Source organism: Neodiprion fabricii, chromosome 1 (genome assembly GCF_021155785.1).
Source record: "Neodiprion fabricii isolate iyNeoFabr1 chromosome 1, iyNeoFabr1.1, whole genome shotgun sequence".
Lineage (NCBI taxonomy): Eukaryota > Metazoa > Arthropoda > Insecta > Hymenoptera > Diprionidae > Neodiprion > Neodiprion fabricii.
Window position 1 is genome coordinate 37,129,594 of NC_060239.1, and position 21,283 is coordinate 37,150,876.

At 37.7% G+C, this 21,283-nt stretch overlaps 1 protein-coding gene across 3 annotated transcripts in view; it reads left to right on the plus strand.

The window, feature by feature from the left end:
- Positions 1–3,933: 3,933 nt before the first annotated feature.
- The window catches only part of LOC124188062 (neuropeptide-like 1), a 29,613-nt gene continuing 12,263 nt past the window's right edge, over positions 3,934–21,283 (plus strand). For 2 of the 3 annotated variants that reach the window (XM_046580359.1, XM_046580361.1), the window contains exon 1: positions 3,935–4,155. In XM_046580359.1, the coding sequence (XP_046436315.1) occupies positions 4,078–4,155 (78 nt within the window). In that variant the 5' untranslated portion in view covers positions 3,935–4,077. Of the gene's footprint in view, positions 4,156–21,283 lie in introns of all 3 variants that reach the window. The other variant, XR_006872233.1, reaches the window with a different exon arrangement.

A 21,283-nucleotide genomic window follows, 5' to 3' on the forward strand; every position in this document is an offset into this window, starting at 1 on the left:
GAATTCTATAATTAGAATATTAATTGACGGTTAGAAATAGATGAAAATTGATACATGCGTAGCTCAACATGTGAAGATAACTCAGATAAATTTTTGTGATTCGAAGTCGCCTTGGGCCCCAGATATCATTATACATATATATTTCCAATCATTCAACGTGTACTCTTTCAGCAAACTTCTTTTTCATAGTGTTGAAAATGTTCATTAGATATTTAATTCACTATCAAAAATGGTTCCACTGTCATCTAACCGTCAATTCGTTTTATGCGATAGAACTCCCTTAACGCCTTATGATCTGTCTAAACGTCATTTCCAAGTTAACGCGAATAAATTCCACATGGCGGATTGATTTTCATCATTTTGAACAGAACAATATGGTATGCTTCAAATACGATAATATGATACAGTTGCCTGCTAAATCAGAAGTCGAAATATTTTTTTTACTTTACATTTGTATAACAATGATCATCACTTTCGAGCCTCCGGCCCAATGAATTATTATCAAAGATTCTCATTCTGCGCGTTTAATTTTTCTACAACAAAATTTAATCATCATTTTTGATACATTCGTGGACGAAGCTACGAAATAATTATCTCTTCTACGTCGTAACAATGTCAAGTCGATACGTATCTCCGTAGTTGATCCGAGGAACAAATGGTCTATAAGAGGTGAACGAGTTCAGATAACGATATTTTATACAGACCATTCCCGTTTTTATATCGCGTTAATAAAACATATAAGAAAAAAACGTGGTGCGATATACATAATTGACTGCAAAAAAAGATTTGTCAATTATTTCCGTGATTTATATATTTGTGTATGTGTGTAAAATGCAAAATGCATCGCGTCAAGAGAGACTGAAGAAGTTCTTAACAGGAACCTTTTTGTTTGACGACGATATTTTGAATACATTATTGTTTACAGAAATATAAACAATAAGAATACAATTGGTATTATGCTACGATTGTCGCCGTTGTCATCCCAATACTGCAGAAATTATTAAACGAGCTGGACGACTGACCACGATATAAAAGCTCATCACGAAGTACGATACATATTTTTTGCGTCATTATACGCGTGTAAAGCCAGATTTGCGGGATCTCGCTGACTCGTAGAAAGAACCGATAACGTATAATGAAGCCGAATTACGTGTCCGATGAAAAGCCATTTCCCAAAGGAAATGTGTATTTTTTCATGAAAACCGAAGATTCGTACATCCATGGTTAGGGACAGCAGGTTTTTTTTTCATTACCGCGTTACTTGCTCTCCTTTTCGAGAAAATAATTAATTTTTCGCAATTTCATTCACCTTTCTTCACTGAATTTTTTTCTTTGGATTGATAATTAAAATTTAATGAAACAAAGTGAACTAAAATCCCTGGTTCGATATACCCATCGTATAATAGGAAATCATATTATATCGAACTATGACATAATAACGGTCCATTCGGCCTCAAACGAATCGTGTCTATAGCCAGTCACGCCGTTAAAATAGGCGAGGTGGATCGAGATGGATGAATAAATTCGGAAATTAAAATTGACAAAGCATATGCAGAAGAGAATCACTTTTAGGATTGATCGGTCGGACCATCTGAATCAAAAGTTAGGAAATTAGATAAAATGAGTAAAAAAATGTCACTGTTGTTATTTGAAGAAATGAATGTGAATTCGAATTGGCTCAAGATTTTTGAATCGGTTTTTCTTTCTTCCGAACTTTTCTGACTGAGACAGTTTGACGGATAAATTATTGGTTCCTAAAGCGATTTTTGTCATTGCGAAAAGTCGCAAAGCGTCGTTCAAGCGTATAAATTACGTCGACATATGCATGCGCGGTATCATTGGCAATTAGGAAATTTACGAGGTGTTATTTTTACGGTGCGAGTTCCGAGGGTGAAGATTCTATTTCAATTATTCATGACTTATATCCCCAAAAGGCGTATCGATCTCGTACGTCATTTGAGAAACCGGCCAGAGGCGCATATCCGATTCATCATCGGACACCGTCGCGTCATCAAGCCTCCTTTTTCAATCCCCTCGATTCCGGCTCGCAGACTCGAATTTCTTCGTCAGCTCGTCTGATCTGCACTCCGTTTTATAAATAGAAATTTCCATCTCCTTGATTCGGGTATAATAATACCCACCTACGACAAATTCGCGGACACAAAGACGGCTTTCACACGCTTCCGATATTGATCGAGAACCAAAAATTTTACAAATGAAAGCAAATCGGCGACTCCCAATCTTCTCAGGACGCTAACGACGTCTCTCTTCCCAAAGTTGTATAACACCTATAAATGTCTTCAAATTTAATTTTTTCCCTAAAGATCGGCAAATGTATTACATAACATATGTTATTACCACAAGCAATACAAAATTCAAAATAATTCATGTAAGCTTTCGATCGGATTTTGCATGTATATAGTATGCATGTATACGATTATATTATATATACCGTTGAATTTTATACTGCGGTATATGCAAGTATCTGAAAATTTTTATTCGGGCCAGTCTGCAGCCTCCGTAAGGGGGGTAAAACGTAAAACGTCCGAGTTGCGTGGGTAGAACAATTCATCAGATTCTGCGGGGGATGAACCATATACGAGAGTAGAATATATTTCGTGACGAGTTATACGCGAAGGGTACTAGAGGTTTGAAAATAGTGGATTTTGTTCGTGTTTTACTATTTTTTGTCTTTTTTTTTTTTTATACTTTTTATCTTTTTACTTTTTACAATTCATTTTCAACTTCCCGTTTCTCTGGTTTCAGAGAAAAAATGAAGTTATTGTAATCACCCTGAAAATGAAAAGTTGAATTTTCACTAGATGTCCACGTTTTGAAGTTCAGAGAATCATTTCCAATCGTGTTTACAATTAGATACGTGTGTATATATTTGATCAATTTTTATTTGTCGGATGATGTCTCGAGAACAAGTTACCGGATTTCAACGATTTTGGTCTCAATTGTCGCGGTTTTTCAGACTTAGAACTGATTAGAGTTTGGATTTAATCGATTCAGTATTTTTCGATTTATTTTAATAATACGATCTTAAAAAATCAAATAAAAATCATGGTATCTTGGGATCGGATCAATGGATTTTGATAAACCTTGATACCCCGAAGTTTTTCCAATTGCTGATGACGAATTTGAGGTTAGATTACGGATATTCCAAAATGACGAATCCAATACGGTGGACCAAAATCCAAAGTAAACCGATTTGGCCGAAACTCGGTATTTCAAAGTTTTCGGGATCACTGATCACGAATATGATATTGAATCTTCAAAATTTAAGATGGTGGATCCAATATGGCGGACAAAAAACCAAAACGATAGTCTTTGACCTTGAAATTTCACGTCATTTCATAAACCTTGATACCCCGAAGTTTTTCCAATCGCTGATGACGAATTTGAGGTTATGTTACAGATATTCCAAAATGGCGAATCCAATACGGTTGACCAAAATCCGAAGTAAATCGATTTGGCCGAAACTCGGTATTTCGAAGTTTTCGGGATCACTGATCACGAATATGATATTGAATCTTCAAAATTCAAGATGGTGGATCCAACATGGCGGTAAAAAAAACCAAAAACATGCTCTTTGGGTTTGAAATTTTATGTCACTAAAGAATTTTCAGGGTGTTGATCAAGAATCCGATACCCAGTTTTTTCGTTCCGTGAACTTGGAACCTGCCGTGTGAAAACGGGAAGTTCGAAGGTTGATGGCTCACGGTCAGCCCAAAGCCGCTTGTTGTACTTTCGAGCGAACTTGCAGGGCAACATGCCGTAATAACCCTGCCGAATATTGCACGGCGAGCAACAGTCCGTGGAAAATTGCTAACTCACACACGGAGAGGGCGAAAACGCGGCGCGAGTGACGCTGAGGACGCTTGCGCCCCGGCCGCAGGGGGTGTCGAAGACGTCGAGCCCCTATATAAGGGCGCGAAACCCGCGAAACCGCTACTCGCAACGGACACCGCGTTCCAGTTTAAAGCCCTATAAGTCTCGAACGAGTCGGGAGGAGTTCTTCCAGTTATTAACAAAGAAAACATCGGCGAGCCGCTCCAGGGAAACCAGGACGCCATGGCATCCTCCGCCAGGAGCTATCTCATCACTCTGCTTCTCTACGTCTCGGTCGTAAACGAGATCAGCCTGCCTCTGGTGAGTTCGATATCATATTTTGTCCCCGATAATCGCCCCTTTTAATAATTTGATCGAGAGTTTTTTTTTTGATCTTTTCTTTCTTTCCGTAAATTTATCTTGCCAACTTTTTCGCACGGTATTGATGCACGAGAACAGTAAATATAACAATTGTTGGTACGTACCTTGGGGAAAAGAAATTAACGGCGAATTTATTTTGGCTCCGGAATTGGCGATACATAAATTGGCCGCGGGAAAAAAACAAGGAAAAGGTCTTTTTCCGTTCCTCCAGTGTAATTAAAACCGTAATTTTGTCGCAGTACACCATTTATAATGCCTAATTTGGAGTTTTGTAATAACGGTTTTTTTTTTTATTGATATAACTTTATACGTTGTAAATTTAACGCGCGGTAAGAAAAAAAAAACTTCCCTGCAGGACTCAATTATTATTTTTTACCACAACTGCGATCGGGTGTATCGCGATTTATGTCTAAAATAATATCCGTCTCATTAATTTTTGCTTTTGCAATATCACTTTTTTTTTCTGCGAAGAAAAGTTCTACTACGGCGGATTCGCGTGAAAACTTAAGACTACATCAACGTTACCGAAAAACAATAAGAACTTGGACCGGAAAGTCCTGACGTCGCACTCAATTTTTCACTATAAACCCTTGCGTTTTGATCCCTCGTATTCGCGGAATAATAACCTGGCCATGCACGGATCAGCGTGTGGAATAAATCGCAAGCTCAGCCGTTTGCAGCAGTGAAGCTGGGATCTCGATTCAAAATCCCTGAAACCGAATCTATAACCGCGCGCATTTTTACTCCGCGAAAGCTTTGCAGGAAATATTCGCGAAAGTTGCGTTATAATTCAACGTCTTGACCTGCGGATAAAAATTGACCAACAAATGACGCGAAATTGCAAAAATGAAAAATCACTCGCTTATTAAAATGATGGCAGGCGGTTCGCGCTGCGGCCAAGTGCAGTCAATGGCAAACAACCATTGAAAACTGCGTCGCGAAATTCAGATCCGCTCTATTCGCCCCCGCAAATGTCGGACTCACGTGCTGTCGTAAATTACACCTACATACGTGTGAAATTCCGCTCCGAATAATTAATTACACACTGTTATGGTTGTCGTTGTAGCTACGAAGACCGCTCCACCTAATGTTCGTCGCATTATTATACAATCAGCGTAAAACTGTGATATTTCGTGTAATTTCGTCAACCAAGCCATGGATAAGAGTCTAACTTTGAGTTGCGCGATTTTTTCGCATGTGTAATTATAAAACGCTTTTTTCCCGGCTCGTCAGGAGCAGAAAACATAGTTCCTGGAATGCGAAATGCAAGAAAAAATAAATCAAAATTACAATGAAATTCGAGGCGAACGAAAAAAACTAACGTACAACTGTTTTTTTTTTTGTTTTTAATTTTAATATTCTCGGTAACGAAAATTTGTGTACACTTTCTCAAGCTAATATGACATGAACCAGAAAATAAAGGAAGCAATAATATTTTCAGATTCTGATGGTAATACACTGAGAGAAATTTTTAGTTCCGGTTACCGCTCAGTCCTTGACTATTTTCATTTTTTATGACAATCGAAAAATATAGTTCTCGGTAGAAAATGAAAATTACTTTTCTATCCGTTACTGTTCTTTCTCATTACGATCGCTGTCGCTATATTTTCTTGCAACTGTTGCGAAAATTTAATTCTTGTGCAACAATAAATTGACGTTAAATCCTTGCTTAGCTAAAAAAGTAGAGTAAACCTTACAAACTGATTTTGCGTTGAAATAACCAAAAAAGAATCGACAATAGCGTAAAATGTTTACGCGTACCTCCTTTTTCGTAATTCGAACAATATTCAAACAGTTTTTTCGACGATGCCTGTTTTACTGAATCTTTCTAGTTACTGTAAGAAATGAAATTTTTCTCAGAGTATAAAATTGAATAAGTTCACCCTGATCAACAAGTATTTCGAGAATTTAATTATTATATGATTAATAATAACAACAACACAGTGACGGATGAAAATAGAAAGATTTTGCGAAAATATGTTGAAGAATAAAATGAGATGGAAAAATTTGAAGAATATTGCGTCTTGTACAGTTATTATTTGTTCACTCGACGAAGGACCGTCGGCTAAGTCCTTCTGATTGGCAGGTCGGTGAAAGCTTTACGCGTACTTTGATTTTGGTTTAGTGGAGTCCAATTAGAGGAGACTTTTCGTAATTCTAAAAGTAGACACAGAAATAGTTATGCATACATAGGTCAGCGTGAAAATATCAATCACCCGAAACGTGCAACGTGGGATCGTTTATATAACTTTCCGCAAACTTTTACCCTTAACAAGATGATCAATTAAAATCCTGTCGTTACCCGTTCGAACGGTTTCGGGATTTGTCATTCGGATTATACGTCAAACCGATAAGAACCTGTAGCTTTGAATAAATGGGAAAAATCTGCCAACGAATGCCGAGCGAATAAACGAGGGGAGAAACGAGTGATAAAAAAAAAATTAAAGGGGTGAATAAAAGTCAGCTAAACGTTTGCAGATTATACACAAAAATCCGGAACCTTTGCGGTAAAAACGTGCAGGATTTAATATTGCTTGTATTCAATTTATCCGACAGAAGTTTTGATTGATGATCGTAAAATATAACGTTCGCTCCGCTGCGGAGGACTTTTTATCTTTCAAATTGAATCGATCTGTTTTTCAGAATAATTGTTAGTAACTGTGTAATTTTGCAAGTTTGTTAAATAAGTACAGAAAAAGTTTCAAATCGATATTGATCGATTTCTTTATTTCCTTCGCTGCAACGGACGCTTTTCTTCAACTTGTAAAATTTTTGATCGTACACAGTCGTCAGAAATGGGATGCCGATAAAATGAGGAAAATGCTGAGAATCCAGCGAAATTTAAGCCCGCAAATTGGCTGCAATCGCAACGATGCTTAGACCTACTTACGGTTCTGCGTATACCGTATAACAAATACACGCTTCACTCTGATCCCGGTTAATTACGGGCATTAAGGATTACAGCGAAAAGCTCTGCGAGCCCAAGGCTCGAGCTTTGACATTCTAACGGGGAAATAAAGGCGCGTAATTGTCCCGGTCTGTATAAACAGTTGATCGTTTGATTCTCTTCCAATTTGCCTGTTTATGCACAGTGTGTTTGGATAATTGCGCAAATAGAGCGAATTGCTTCTATCGTAGTTTTCCATGGCAAAGCGATTTCCATTCGGACCATAAAATCCAAACTCACATATTGCGGACGAATTAGGCAAAGAAAACTTTCCGCGATATCAAATCGATATTAATTGCAAAATGAACATACACAGGCACTTAATGTTTTTTTTTTTTTTTTTGTATATCTGAGATTGCTTCTTTCCTATGAGTTGGCTAAAAAAAATTTATTAAAAACTGTTCAAATTGTGTATCGATATTTTAACCAGACTCTCTGATTTTCTTTCAACCGATCAATTATCAGAAAGTCGGCTACGAATTTTCAAAAATTTTCTTCACCTTACGTTAAAAAGAAGACTTTCAATTTCGCTAATTTAGTCTAGTTTTTTTTTTTTTTCGGTATTTAATTCAATAAATTCAAATAATTCAAACCCTCGGAGAAAAAATTCGCGCGAAATGCGGAAGACAGGTGAAAACGTTCGGACGTTTATTTTTAATTTAGCGCCGGCTGTACTTTAATGAAGAGAAATTTTGTCGCGACATTCCTTTCGCTCAGCGAGCGTGCAGAAAAATTATGCGAAAATTTCTTTGGAGCGGTTTTGGAAAGAGGAATTTTAGCAAAAAATTTCAACCCTCCGAAATCTGACCACCTCTAAATTACGCGTTATTTCTTTACGCAACACGTCTGTTTCGCATCTCGCGTCGTTGGATCTTTGCAACGGTTTGCAAATATTCGAGACGAGCAGCTTTTGCCTGCAGCCGCCTACCGCAAAGAAGAATTCCAGTGTCGGGTTTAACATTCTCTGGACGGAATATCCACCGTGGCTTCTTTGACACGGGATCGCCTTACCCAAGACTCAAGTTTGGACTTTAATTATCGCAGGTTTTTTTCAACGGTTTATTTAATTATTTATTATTTTTTTATTTTTATTTTTTTTTTCTCGCCGCGGTGTTTTGAAAAAAACGAAACTGCGGACAGAAGCACAAGAAATATGAGAAAATATTGAAATTAAAACGAAAAAGACTGAACGACTCGAAATGTTTTGTCTCAGTTGAGAAATTTTAATTTAAAGATTGAAAAATTCATTTCTGTCATTCAAACATCTCACGAGATTTGAATCAAACGCTGGAGGAAAAGAATATATTGCACCCAGACACAAACCAAAAAATAAAAAAAAGAAGTATTTACCAAACATCAAATAGAAAAAAAAAATAAATAAATAAATGTGATTTCATTCACGATCAGTAACTCGATTAAATTATTGTTTCTGTTGTTCTCTGTTAAATCAAATGATATTTATTATATTCGAAAAATCGATTTTATATATCCACAGCTGATATTATATTACGCTCCTGCCGATTCCGTCTGCGTCGAGTTTTTATTCCATTCGTGTTTCCGACATTTCACATACAATTTGATTTACCTGGAGATAAAAATGAACGACTAAGAATTTCAGTGGTATATGTAACACACGTGTGGTACAAAATATGAGGATACATTCGGTCACTGTTTTCTCGATTCCCATTTTTGAAAATTGGGTAAAACAAAAACAACTAATAAAATGAATCAACCGTCAATTTTAAGATCCGGTCTAAACTGTAGTTACACGTATGTTTTTCTCAGAGTAATTCCTCTTATTAAAATCCCGTGTTTCACGGTCCTCGCCGATGAATTTGTTCGTTTATTAGTTTCCACGCGGCAGGAGTGCAGCTGAGAGAAGTGAAAAGTTTGAATTTCCAAGGAGCGTAAGGAGAGCGACGATAACGTTAATCAGCAGCCTGCACAGAATTTCTAGTCTCTCTCTCTCTCTCTCTCTCTCTCTCTGACTCTCAGGTGATGGATTAAGTCTATCGATTCGCGAACAGAGACGAGCATGCAGAGGTCCCGTATCGTATATGTCGGGTCATCAAGCGAGAGAGAGAGAAAGAGCGGAGTTAATTAGTTTGATAAGTATATTTTCAACTCGGCATAGACTTGCCGCAATATCAAACACGGAGGTGTGTACACGCCGGGATAAGCCTTAATCCGAAGCGATTATCCTCGGCAACGAAATTATGCTAACCGCGAGGTCAAAGTTAATAAAGCTGCGGAGGGGCGGCAAAAAGCTCGGGGCGTAAGAGCCCCGAGAGGCAAGATTCGAACTGGAAAAACGTGCCCCACCCCTGATAGATCGGTAGAAATTTTAAACTTGAGACATTCCGACGCGTGTTTTTCCCCGTCCCGAGGACTTTCGCTGCTTCGCTTTATGTCGAAAGCTTTTTAGCTTTTTCCCTGTCTTCGATAAAAGCCTGTGCACGATGTACCCTCAGGGCTATAATCGATTTTAACGAGCCACGGTGCGGAGTTTATACCTACGGTATTCTTTATCAGCGTTTTCACTTTCCGACCTCGAGTGCTTGTCGATTTATTTTTACACTTTTCCCCCTGCGCCTTACACGCGGTATTTCCGAACAATAAACATGAGCCTGAAACCCTGAAGATCGTGACAATTTTTTGAATCTCCATGTCTTTGAATCATTTCACGTATTAGGTATGGAAGCGAAAAACGAAATTCTTTTTTTATAACTCTCACGCCGTGCGATAAAATTATACTTTTTAATGGGAAACGATGTCGCGCTGAGAAAAATTTCATTTGTTACAGTAACTGGAAAAATTCAGTAAAACTGGTATCGTTGAAAAAACTGTTTGAATATTGTTGGAATTAGGAAAAACGAGGCACGCCTAACCATTTTGCGCTATCGTCGATCCTTTTTTGGTTATTGCAACGCAAAATCAGTTTCATAGGTTTACTCTACTTTTTTAGTTAAACAAGGCTTTAACTTCAATTTATTTTTGCACAAGCATTAAATTTTCGCAACAGTTGCAAGAAAATATAGCAACAGCGATCGTAATGAGAAAGAACAGTAACGGATACCAGACTTTCCGGTAACAGCTAGAAAACTAATTTTCATTTTCTACCCAGAACTATAACAGAAAATAGTCAAAGACTGAGCGGTAACTGGAACTAAAAATTTCTCTCAGTGCGATACATATTTTATTACTCTGCTATCCCTGCCCATTGAAACACAATCGTACAGAATTCCATAAACAAAAATACAATTAACAACATAGTGAACAAAAAAGAAAATTCATTCCAACGAGTTGGTAAAGAACAGTCTTTGGAATATGTAAAATGAATCATCGTACAGTAAAATCCCAAGAACCTGTTGAATATTCAATCATTTTAAAGCGATATAAAATGAAAATCCGATACCGATAACGTTTTTTCGTAATTGTATTTATTTTTTTCCCTCTCGTAATGTAAAAAAAATTCAAATTACCGAAAAGTATTCATAAATTTCGATCCACCAATCTAATCTTAAAGTATTAATCGATATTAAATATATGTCTATATACGTTTTCACGAATATACAAACACCTCTCTCTCTCTCTCTCTCGCTCTCTCTCTCTCCGAATTCAACTTTGCAATCAGGTAAATAATCTCGTTCCCGAAATTATCGAGAGCGAGAAAGGAGAGAAGAAGTTCTCTGTCATCCTCGTCCCCCTCTTTTCCACTTCATGTTTCTCTTCGTTCTTGATGTCATATGATTATATTTAGTCGGTCGGGTTTCATCGTCGCATCCTTACATATATATATATATATATATATATATATATATACACAATAAAAGGGTTGCGCGTCAAAGAGAATCAAACTTTAAACTCATAGAAATTCGAAGAATTTTCTCCGGCGTTGAACGAAGAAGTTTTAATTGCACAAGATCTTCGATTTCCGGGATCCTGCGAAATCCGATTACGCGAGAAGTTAAAATCTGTGTAATAAAAATTTTTCTCAGATTCGTCGATCGATTATAATTAGCAAAATTGTCAACGATAATTCTACAGGTGTGAAAAATTGTCACGGAAATTTATATCGCTGACGATGAGTACGGATTATTTTACAACGAGTGGGAAACTTGAACGAACGCTGTAAAATCTGAAGTGAATTATGTGTAATTTAACCCGTTTTGAAAGTCGAAATTACGCGGCGTACTTTCCGTGACAAAATCGCCCTTCTGCTGACTTCGGATGCGATTTTCCTGCCCAACTTGCGGAATTTAATAACAATGTTTATTTAAATTTTGCGTTTATCATTGCGTGGAATTTTGATCAAGGATTCATTTTTTCGGTTGTATTATATAATTCATACAACTCGGTCTCTCTTTTATACAATCTTCTTATAATTTTGCGAGTGCCGAAGACGGCGAGGCGTCACTTACAATTAATTTACCCAAATCGTCGTCGGGCTTCCTGAAAAAAAGCGACAGTATTTTAAGGGCTTTTCTACTTCGTGCAGCGTTTAATCAACTTACGACCCTTTCTTACGGCATTTTAATTGAAAAGATCGTTTTCTGTGCCAGAAGCGAATTCCGCGATGTGAAAGTCGTTGGTGAAATTCTTCGTTCAACGGTGAACCAGATTTAGGTATAATTTTTTGACATTCTCGTAATACAAACTCTTGCGTGAAAAAGTTTTCTCTCGTCGTCGAGCTTTTTCCGCGTTATAAACTCTGCACGTATTTTTTTTTTCAAACAAAATTGATGCGTTCTATTTACAGAGCGAACTTTAACGTTTGCCGGGTTAGCTTTTTTTTTCTTTCGAAATAGAACTTTTCCGTGACATGGTCATTTTTCGTTCAGTTGGCGTTTTAGAAAAAATTAATTTCCGTCGGAGAGAATTCTGTTTTTGAGAAAATATTCGCAATGTTTGTTTAACGATCGTTAAAATCACTTTGTTCAATCCTTTCGGTGCTTAAAAGAATATTAATAATTGATAGAGAATTTAGTGTCTCATTGGTCGTTTTACTTGACTACAAATTGTGAAAAGCGAAAGCCAGAATCAAATTTCCAAGAACGAAAGTCATCCACAGATGATTTAACATTCTACAATTTTTAGCTGCCACCAAAGCTCAACGGAAGCTCAGAGTTATATTGTACTCATGTAAATGTTTCAAGCGCAAACAAAATTCAGCAAAAATCCGTTGTTTCCATGATTCTGCAAGCGTGTAAGCGCTTCTACGTTACACAAAAGCAGCTGGGTTCGTGCAGTTGCATATAAATTAGAGCTTTTTTTTTACGAATTCTGGTTGTCCTGCAGGATGCAAAGCCGTCCAGCAATATTTAAAACTTTCTTCTTTTACAAACCATTAATATCTTTCAACGTTATATATAATACAAGCATACATGTATATGGGGCATTCCATGCCAAATAAAAAACACATCTTACTTCTTTCGATCATTTATCGATTTTCTTTAATTTTTTTCAGTTAGTCAGTTCTGTCTAACTCAATGCTTAAAAATTTCGATATCCGACGAAGGATTTTTTTGATCTATTCCAAATTTTTACATTGTGTTCATCAATATGTTCGTTATTAAAAATTTTAGGTAGCTCGAATCGATTCGCAATATTTTGAAGAAAACATTGAAAAATATTTAATGCCGTTAGAGAGTCAAAACAATTGTGTAAAAATCGTTAGCCAAATCAGAGAGTTGGCACGGAATGCCCTATACGTATACGCTATGCGTGGCGACACGCGAGGAGAATACAAATTTCTCCTCTCATCTATCTTGCAATTCCGTGTTTCCGCGGTTTCATCCCTCTCATTTTTGCGATATATTGTAAATTATTGTTGTTAGAAATAAATTGATTGAAAAAAATCGTGAAAATTAAAGGATTAATTCATTTCCGAAAAAGTTACCAATCCACACGTATGCTTTTTTTTACATAACTTATAATTGTTTGGGGTCGCTGATTACGAATCTGAACTCAGATTTAAATAATTTCAAGATAGCGGATCCAATATGGCGGACAAAAATGCCAAATACGATCGAATTCTTAAAAAAAACTCTGTCCAGAGGTTATTGGAGTCGCTGATCACGAATCTGAAATTAGATTTTAAAAATTCAGTTTGAGAAAGTCTCTGCACAGAGTTTTTTGACCGGATTCGATCAAATTTGAGATTTTCGTTCGCCATATCGGTTCCACCACATGGGATGCGCCATCTTGAACTTTTGAAATTTGATTACAGATTCATGAGAAAATCTTGTTAGAAAAATCGACTCGGCGCAATAACGTGTCACTGAGTGAAAGGGTTGCCACCGTTCGCCGAGCTTTTGTGATGCGAACATGACGCGTGCCAGGCAGCTTCCGGTATCGGGTAGCGCACGCAGCTTTTGTTCGCGTTTCTCACCAGAGCAGAGTGCATACACCTCTATGCATGCACGTAGACTCGATCAATTTAAGGACAATGGGACGCAGGAACAAGGTGCATTATACCTTACATGTGACCCCCGTTATACCCATGCAATGGGAAACCGATTTGCAAGCAGTTTGAACCCGATGCGATACTCTCTGAACAATTGTTCGGCCATGGATCAATATCGGATCTGAATTGCCCCCGTTTCGTTACCTCAATTGGTACGCGTGCGGAATTAAGGTGAAATAGGAGAAAATTAACACAGTTGAAAACGGATTTATTTCTTAATCAAAATTCGTTTCACGTTCGGGAAATAATTTGAATGAAAAATTGTGTCGCAAGGATTTTCTCACACCGATAAACCCGATTCATCTTTTCGATGCCTTGTATCCTATACTGTAAACCATTTCTTAACTTACGAAGATGGAGAATTGGAAAGCAAAATATTTTAACCAAGTCATTTTTCACAAGTTAAGGAATTTTCGTTGATGAAAATTTGGTCAATTTGTTATGACTAATGACGTGATTTTTTATTTTTGAAATTCTACGTTCAAACTATGAGGAATGGTTCATTAAAGGATATCGGACATCGAAAGGATGAATTGGACATCCGTGTGGGAAAATCCTTGTAACGAAATTATTTTTTTCCGAACATTATTTTGATGTGAAATAAATTCTGGTCGAGTAATAAGGCGATTTTTTTACTGTGTTAATTTTTTTTTGAAAGAAGTTCTGCCGGCTCCCTCAATAAGAGAAACTCACCCTTATACCCTGCGGGCGAAATAATTTGATTAAAAAAACCGTTGAAAAGTTCCAAAAAGTTTTTGCTATTCCGTAATTCAAATAATGACCAACAATTTCTGGAGATCGTTGAAATGAAAAAAAAAAAAAAAAATAACAATTCTACAGGACTGCAGTAGAGTTTCACGAAAGCAAAGTTAAATATTACAAAATTACAGCAGGATTGAAAGAAAACTACAATACTGAGAATTTCTTGAGACTAGAAATATTTCACATTAGGTATAAATTCGTAACAGTTTTTACTATAGAATTTACGAAAGGATATGTCTGTCAATTATTTCACCTACGATTGTCACAAAAAACCTCAGTGTTTGGTTCGTTTTTAATGCCAAACCATAGTTTTAGTATTTTATGTCGATATCGGATTGACAGTTGCTCGCAGCAGCTGATTTTCCAAGAGATTAGCTAATTCCTTAGAAAATTTATTCCGTCAACGGTATGTCCTATGTTTTTTTTTTTTCGTGATGAAATTTAACGAGATCATTAAGCGATTGCACGGTACAATAACCTAACCAAAGAAAAAAAAATTATCCTGACCGAAAACTTAATTCTATGTAAATTATCCTTGGAACAATATCCATCCTTAGACTAGCTTAAGGGCACGAAATATAATTTGTTGAAACATTCGTAGGGATGAAATTTGTATAAGAACTGAATTGGAGGTCGGTTGTTGGGACTTAATCTTGACGATGAGATCAAGTCCTTGATAATATGATGGAGCGAGGAATCCTCCAGTCTACTCAACCACGAGGCTTCTCGCTTTCTCTCTCTCTCTTCTTATTTCTCTGTCTTGTATCTCCGATCAGTAATTTCCTACTCCCGGTAGAGCCGCGTCTGTGTAAGGAACATACCGAGAAATTTTATCTCGAGGATTGGCAGCTGGGGCTTTTTGTGAAAAGCTGCACAGCGGGCTGGGTGAAAACACCTCGAGCTATTCGAAGAACGGAACCGAACAGAACGGAACGTTAATGTATATCTACTCGGGCTTGTAAGAGAGTCGGACGAAGTGAAGAAGGAATTGAGCACATCTGTAAAAACAGAAAAACATTATCATTCTATGTAAAAATAATTCTTACCTTCTCTAAAACGTCTTTCTAACAATTGTTCTACATTTTTTTTTTTTTTTTCCAATATCTCGGTGACATTTTTCGATTATCTACATTTTTATAATATTACAGTACGATTCATTTTTGAAATTGTTTGGCAAAAAGTTTAATCTAACCGCAGATGTTGATCAATGTTGATAAAATAAAAAAAAAACAAAAAAAAAAAAATCAGGCGTTAATAAAAATCTGTGCAATCGCTAGATTTTAAGAAATTGGAGGCTTAGAGATCAGTTTCACAGAAATCGCCGAGTTATTATCGACAAGGCGATTTTTCGTGAAGATAATTACCCAGTTACTGAATAAATCCGCGCGTCCCGAATTTGTCAATACTTTATACAAGCGCTTTTCAGGTTCCCTCGGAACTTTCCGCTAATGGAATTCTTCGCGAGCTTGGAAATACTTTTCTCCTTTTTTATTCTCGAAGTGAACATGCAGCCTCAGTCGAAGGATCGGGCCTGTCAGGCGGAGAACGGACAACGGCGGGTGATAATCCGGAGTTTAGAGAAAGTTTCTGTCAAGGATCGGGACTCGGGTATTTCTCGAAATAAAAATTCTTCCCCCGTCTCCGACTCGACGTATTATGTCAACCCCTGGGTGGATTTGCCTGCTGTTCCAAATTAATTCGAGCCCACGTAATCAGATCAGAAATGCAATCGCGGTTGAATAAGGAGATTCAAAGGACTCGGTATCCACGCGCCAAGTTCTCGCGTATTGTTAATTACGATCCTGTGCTGAGCGATAAGCCGTGTATTTTGGAAAGAAATTTTTCATCCAGATTTAGTCTGCGGCGATGGAGCGTCCGGGTTTAGTAGTCCAGTCAAAGTAGTAAAAACGTTCAGGATGTGGCTGCATTTTCGTGCAGACGAGTTTTTGACAATCAGGAATTCAAATCTGACGTCATTTTTTAGCCGCGTAGCCGGCGTTTTGAGAAAACAGCAAAAATATGACGTTTTTTACGTTTTCCTCAAAAACCGCCATCGATAGATGAAAAATGACTCGTCCATCGTGTGGAGCGGAAAATTCTACATGGAATTATATCCTCGTATGTCGGAAACGGACTCGGATTAACGAATTATGAAAAAAGAAATTGCATCACCAAAATTCCCCAGATGCCGTCGATAAGTAGAATTCCTTTTTTCTTTTTTCATTTCCATTCGATTCTTCTGTACAAATTTGAATTTATCTCGAACGAAGTTCAATGCGTCGTAAAAATTAGCGACTTCATTGTTTTTCAGCGGGCTCCTTTATTTCTAAATCTAGTTTAATCCGCGACGAAAACTTCCGAATATTTTCACATCATGCAATACAGATTGACAGACACGAAAAAATGTATCTTTACGTTTCCTTTCGATAAACTTATTCCCCGCTACGTCAAAGAAGTGCAGATTCAACGAAATCTCAAATACCCAGCGATTTTTTCGAGCGGTTATAAGGCGCTTGGTGTATCACAGAATCAGATTTTTGTATACTGTGCATACAATGAATAACATTGTGATAGGCTGAAATTTAAGCACGGATATTCGGATTCGGACGTCTTATATTTGCAACAAACTCCGGAGATTTTGCGTGACTTGTTGTCAGAGGAAAAAAAATTCACACTCGGACGAAAGAGAGAAAGGAGAAAGTGAAAATCTGTCGGCTTATCTGACGCGAAAAAAACCTGACTCTTGCTGCTCGAATTCGAATCGCAATTTCATACAAGTCGAAGCAACGTTATTCAATTTTAAGTTTGAACGTAAGTAAGTCATAATTTTATGAAATATGTACGTAAGGTTTAAATTAGCTAGATTAGTAATATTAATTATTCTTACTCAACTCGTAGTTTCTACTAATTTCGACCGGTTCGAGTAGGTACAATTTTCACAGACTCGAAACGAGACGTTAAGATTGCACTCGAATATATTATATACATATATTTTGTTCATCTTTTGTTTGCGAGAAACCGATTCAACAAAATCTCTTTTACAATGAATATGTTCGTGAGGTTTTCTCTGATTATTCGCTGATGCGCTCAACCGATCAGATGGAACGGTATTGAACATCTATTCATCAGATGCTGGGATAAGGCGAGGAGAATATCCCGATTATTCCGGCTTTCCAGTTTCAATGAACCCCTCACGTGGATTCTATACGCTGTGATTATTCTCAGAAACAGAATTGTTGTCTGCCGAATAAGTTGAAACTTGAACGAGTAAAATAATTAAGAGCAATTTGAAACTTTGTAAATTTAATCCCGCGGAGAAATCTTGCAGTGTTAATACCACGTGTATTGTACACCATGAGAAACATGTTTGAGGGGTAAATTTGCGGATATATTGTCTCTAGTTTCGAACCCTTGAAACCGAAGGAATATCACACTCAAATAACACCCGTTGGATTTATTTAGTTCGAGGATTTTCAAAGGGAAAAGTTTTCGTTTGTTTTTTCTCTTCACGTATTTTTACCGTTCCTTTTCGATTGAATTTCTGGCACCTTTATCACTGTTTTTTTTTTCTTGATTCGATCGAACAACTTCTCAGCCCTCAGGACTGATTCGAATTTCCCGATTTCCAAAGCCGCGAGGGATGAAATTCCTCGCGAAAAGTAATAATCAAGTTCAATAATTTCGTGGAACTATTTCAGATATTCGACGAGACTTAATTTTTTCGAGAGAAAAACAATATTGCATACCCAATTTTCCGAGACTATAATTCCACGATGAATTCCTTCGGCTGCATCCAAACGTCGAAGGTCATTCGAACCTCCGTCTATGCGAGGTAAATTTAATTATGATCGCGCAGTCCCGATTAATTGTAAAGTTCATTACAACACTGAGTGGTTTCCGATCATGTTAATAGAAACAAACCAAAACCTTGTTATAACGTCAGATATTCGTGCGATGCTCGCAGAAATAAACTTATTCGAACCAATTAAAATTTTAGGTACAAAAAATAGCTCCGGTGTTTTACTCGATTTGTAAATATTTACGATTTAAACTTCGGGTTCAACCCTCAAAATCCAATTTTTCAATTGTCCGCTTTCTCAATTTTTGCGAAACGGTGAAATTGACTTTGCAAAAATTAAATTGTTTCGGTAGAATTGAATGAATTCTGCTAAAAAAAAAAAATAAACATCAACCGTATCGAAATTTCTGCGATTGAAAGTTCGAATGGAAATCCTAGAAGCTTATTCAAACTTGAGATTTCATAGACTCCGAGAATTTCCGCACATCTTCAAAATTTTATCCTTTCTGTAACTATGATTGTTAAATTTGTTTCCTGCTTCGTTAAAACGTATAACTTTAACGTTTCGTGTGAGTCAATATTCCGTAATTGAATTTCGAATATCATCGCCGTAGACAATCTTACAAATACTCTTGTTGCGACACAAACTGGCTTCCCATTTTCAAACTGCAGTTATTCCATAAAATTAAATCACTCACGCGATCGATTCGAGGAAACTCTCCTGCATTTTCCGATATTATTTCACGCTGTATCTATTTTTCAACAGTATCGCAAACTCTGGTCATTGTCTGTACGTGACGGGTTGTCCAGTTTTTCGCGTGACGATTAATTCAACCATCACTCAAATCCACATCAGGGGAAATTTTTCAATTACCAACAAGTACCCACATCTGAATTTTATCCACGTTCTGCAGGGTAGTCGAAATATAATCAGTCGGGGGCTGAAGCTCGTCGTATTTATACGCGAACACCCGTACACCGGGAAATCTGATTTATTACCCGGATCTACTTTAAAGACCTTAGAAAATTCCTACCGCGGTTCGAATCCCGCGAAATCCATTCGCGTAGATTTTCTACACGCGTGTGTATAACGCGTGTTTGCTCAGGCACGTCGCATTGGGGGAAAATTTATTTGTCTCACCGACCACGTGATTTCGTAATTCTGACGGGTTTCGATCGAAGATATTGCGAGTTTAAGCGCTTGTAACACGTGTCATTCGTTTCTTGATCTGCCCGGTAAATAGAAAACAAATAAAAACAAAAGGACGCGGAGTAAGAAACGCAAGTAATCCTGTCGTCAGGGTGTGGATATCAGATTTTTCCTATCTGTATGAAATCGCGTATTTGGCCGGAAAATCCGGAAGCTTTGTCCCGTGATCTTACATCCCGGTCCCGTGAGACACGTGGGATTGAAAACATGTTCCCAAGTTTCTTTCGTTTTCCGTCACGCGGAAAATCGATGGACGGGAAATTTGGCATGTATCGGAGTGTGTATTTATACACGTACCTTGGAGGTGAAACTACAGTGCGAAGAGAGGATTTCGCGGCTTTTGTCATAGGCAGCGACACGAAAAGGGATAGTCTCATCCTCCCACGCAAACCGCGAACAACAAGTTCTCCGGATGTCTTTCTTCGTCCGATGCTTTCCCGCTTTTCATTCACGCCTCGTTTCCGAAACCCGCTATTTCGATAATTGACCCAGAGTTCCGGAAACCAGAGTTACCCTCGAACTTAACCGGGAGAATCGGTTTTCGGAAATTAGTAATTCGAAGGTTGTGATAGGGGTGAAGGTGAAGAGACTAGAATTTACTTTAGACTTTTCCGGAAATTTCATCGTATCGTTGTACGGTTATCGTAGCAAATTACCTTTGCGTAAAAAATCCGTCGTCGTAATTTGGGATGCGGTTGAAATTTGAAATTTAAAAAGCTCTGACAGCGCCAAATTCGGAATTATTTTGGTGGCGAATCCTAAAGTCAAGAAATCAAACTGTGAGGAAACATCAAAGTTTCGAACGGTTCGAAATCCGACGCTCAAAGTTCCGAAAGTGAACTTGATGAAATTTCACCACCTTGATGTTTCTTTGTTTTGGATTTTCGATAGTTTTACGTTCGGAATTCTGGTAATCCTGATTTTCGATTTTTTCTGATTTTCCACAGCCACTCATTTAGTAAACTGTGCTCTGTGAGTAAATTTTAATTTTCGTAATTTTACTCCATCGAAACCTTATTTTTCAGAACTTTGCTCTATCGTAACCTGAATTTTGGAACTTTGAGCCGTCTGGTTTCCAAGCATTCGAAACTTTGTCGCATCGTAAAATTTTGATTTCTTAACTTGAACCCCGCCCCCATAATTGACATAAAAAATTGTCTTCAGCGACTAAAAATAAAAGTATTCACACCGTCTAGAACATCGAATAAAAATTCACAACTCTTGTAAAATGCGGAGCTCGTTAAAGTTCACGAAACAGAGACGAAGTAGAAATAATTTTCACGCTGCACTCGCGAAGTAGATCAATAATTGCCATCCATGGGTGAAAGAGCCCGGTAATTTTCTCCCAGAGAATCGAGAGCCGAGCGATATGACAATGGGAATTTGATTTTCTGCGGAGCGGGTAAAATGATCATTTTTATCAATAGACCAAGCGAGCTTTGTGCAATGCTGGCAGGACCAGCTTTTGCGATCACCGTTCGAGGGGCGGAGATCGGGTGAAATCGGAAGTAAAAATATTGGTAAGTAGCTTCCGCCTTTATTCCCCGCCCTAATTCTGCTTCGGCGTTTTGTCGGAACGAGCTCTTTTACATTATATAACCATACCTATTATAGACGTGACGCGAATCGAGTAATAATACCATGATCGTCGTTGCCTCCGCACGGAGCTTTTGTACAACCGTCTAAATCCGTTCGTCGTGCTTTCAACTCTTCGCCGCACAGTCAAAAGCTCTCATCTTTCTCTCTACGTTTGTATTTTCGTTCTCATTGTCCGGAGGTCGGTTCCCCGGCTAGGTATATTCTCAGATATCACAAACACGAGCTCTTTGTGCCCCGCAAATGTGAAGCTATAACATCAACGCTCCTCTCACGCCTTTGATTTTC